The sequence below is a fragment of the Nanorana parkeri genome, unplaced genomic scaffold, assembly GCF_000935625.1.
Source record: "Nanorana parkeri isolate BGI_ZX_2015 unplaced genomic scaffold, ASM93562v1 scaffold1592, whole genome shotgun sequence".
Lineage (NCBI taxonomy): Eukaryota > Metazoa > Chordata > Amphibia > Anura > Dicroglossidae > Nanorana > Nanorana parkeri.
In genome coordinates, this window is record NW_017307860.1 from 317,915 (window position 1) to 320,531 (window position 2,617).

The 2,617-nt window shown below is 49.3% G+C and overlaps 1 protein-coding gene across 1 annotated transcript in view; it reads right to left on the reverse strand.

The window, feature by feature from the left end:
- The window catches only part of ABLIM1 (actin binding LIM protein 1), a 60,284-nt gene that overhangs the window by 54,356 nt on the left and 3,311 nt on the right, over positions 1-2,617 (reverse strand). Inside the window, exon 2 of the mRNA XM_018570761.1 lies at positions 1,296-1,354. Coding sequence (XP_018426263.1) covers positions 1,296-1,354 — 59 coding nt within the window. The remainder of the gene's footprint in view (positions 1-1,295; positions 1,355-2,617) is intronic.

Here is a 2,617-nt window from a genome sequence, read left to right on the forward strand (position 1 = left end):
GCTGCTCGGCCATGGAAACCCATTCCATGAAGCTCTCTACGCACTGTTGTTGCGCCAATCTGACGGCCGCATGGAGTTTGGAGGTCTGTAGCTATTGGCTCTGCAGACAGTTGGCGACTTCGGCGCACTGTGCGCTTCAGCATGCGCCGACCCCGCTGTGTCATGTGACGTGGCCCACCACTTCCTGGCTGAGTTGCTGTTGTTCCCGGTTGCTTCCACTTTGTTATGATCCCAGTAACAGGCGACCGCGGCGGAATATTTAGTAGCCAGGAAATGTCACGGACGGACTTATTGCACAGGTGACAACCTATCACGGTACCACGCTTGTAGTCACCGAGCTCCTGAGAGCGCCCCGTTCTCTCACCAATGTCTGTAGAAGCGTCTGCATGCCGAGGTGCCTCGTCCCCGGCCATGGAGGGGATTGGAGGACCTGAATCACATGATCTGGAGGGGGAGGGGCCAATACTTTTGGCAGTATAGTGTATACTCTTCCCTCCTGAGACACTCTGCTCCTTCCTCTATAACTCTCCTTTATGATATTCTCGGGTAATTTATATTGAGGGTGGGATGCCACAGGTGGACGTTGAGCCAGACATTGGTATCAGAGTGTCAGCTCTGTGGGTCAGGCTCTGTCCAGTCCTGATATCCATAACAATAAATCATTATCTGTGTCCCAGAACAGAACATTCTCCAGGAGCCATCGGAGCAGAATGATGACTTTCCCTGCGGCCGTCAGTGAGCACGGAGGTCACGACGATCCATCTCCCAGCATGCCGAGCGAGCCCGAGACTCTGATAATAGGAAACAATCTGCAGCCGTCTAAATGTCTCTGGGTGGGGGGCGGAGGGTAACTGACTTACACAGGGGCCTCAATTGTGTGGCCCCTGACATCACCAAAGGGCCACACATATAATTTAAAGAATGTAATACTAGAGAAGATAGTCAGAGACTGCAGACATGGTACAGGAGACGGTCAGAGACTGCAGAGATGATACAGGAGATTGTCAGAGACTGCAGACATGCTACAGGAGATGGTCAGAGACTGCAGACATGGTACAGGAGACGGTCAGAGACTGCAGACATACTACAGGAGATGGTCAGAGACTGCAGAGATGATACAGGAGATTGTCAGAGACTGCAGACATGGTACAGGAGATGGTCAGAGGCTGCAGACATGATACAGGAGATGGTCAGAGACTGCAGACATGGAACAGGAGATGGTCAGAGACACATTTGGACACTGTGTGTGATCACAGATATGATACAGATGACGTCATGGACGGGAGGCCACTTACCCGCAGCTTCTCCTCCGCCTTGGTGCTTTGCTTACAGTCGGGATGCCAGACCGTGGAACCTGCAAGAAGGAGAAGAGACGACTTAGCGGGAAGCGATGAGTCCTAAGATGCATCCGCAGGAGGATTCCGATTGGTCGGTTCCACAAAATGTGATAAACAATATCTAAGTAACGGGATAAATTCACATATGGAAGTTCTGTATTATCACATTTCCTGCATTTGAAAGAATAAACAATTATAAATGTTATTTTTATAACAAGGAAATCTAAAACACTGCGTAATAATATTGTGCCGTCTGCAATCTAATCATCAGGTGGCTCTCGTCTACTCTGCAGACTGTCAATTAGACAAAGGGGACTGAAAAGCGAGCTGCTCTGCTGTGTTGTCTCTCTTTAGCTAACCCAGAGTGCTCTGGGAGTCCTGTATCTCATTTATATTTGTATTATAAAGTATATAAATATTTACTCGTATCTACTCTTCTTCTGCACAGACCCACATGCAATTGGAAGGAAAGATGACTTATGAACTAATGAGAGTCTCCTGACTCTTCCCAACATCTCCTCCCATACAGAGTCTACTAAATTTCTCAACACCCTCTCCCATAGAGAGCCTTCCAACCCTTCCCAATATCCCTTACCAAAGAAAGTCTCCTGACTCCACTTCACACGCCCTGCCATAGAGAGTCTCCTGACTCTTAACACCCCCTGCCATAGTGAGTCTCCTGACTCTTAACACCCCCTGCCATAGAGAGTCTCCTGACTCTTAACACCCCCTGCCATAGTGAGTCTCCTGACTCTTAACACCCCCTGCCATAGAGAGTCTCCTGACTCTTAGCACCCCCTGTCATAGAGAGTCTCCTGACTCTTCTCAACATATCCCCTCAGAAAGTCTCATGACACTACTTAACACCCCCTGCTATAGGAAGCCTCCTGACTTCCCAAAATCCATTTCTGAGAAGAGTCTTCTGACTCTTCTTAACACTCACTGCCATAGAGAGTCTCCTGATTCTTCTTAACATTTCCTCCCATAGAGGGTCACATGACTCTTTTTAACACCCGCTCCCACTGAGAGTTATCTGGTTGAGTTTAGACACAAATGTCTAGAGGTGGACCCTTACCTTGCTGCCCCCCCCCCATACCTTGCTGCCCTAGGCACCGGCCCGTGAGTGCCATGATAAATATACAGCCCCCTTTTCAGGGTCGTTAACAGACCGGTGATATGATACGGGTTCCAGTGACTGCAGGACGATCAGATCACAGCGAGTGACTCCGCACATTTCCACAAATCTCCGCAGCTGGGAGCCACATGGGAAACTCGGCTCA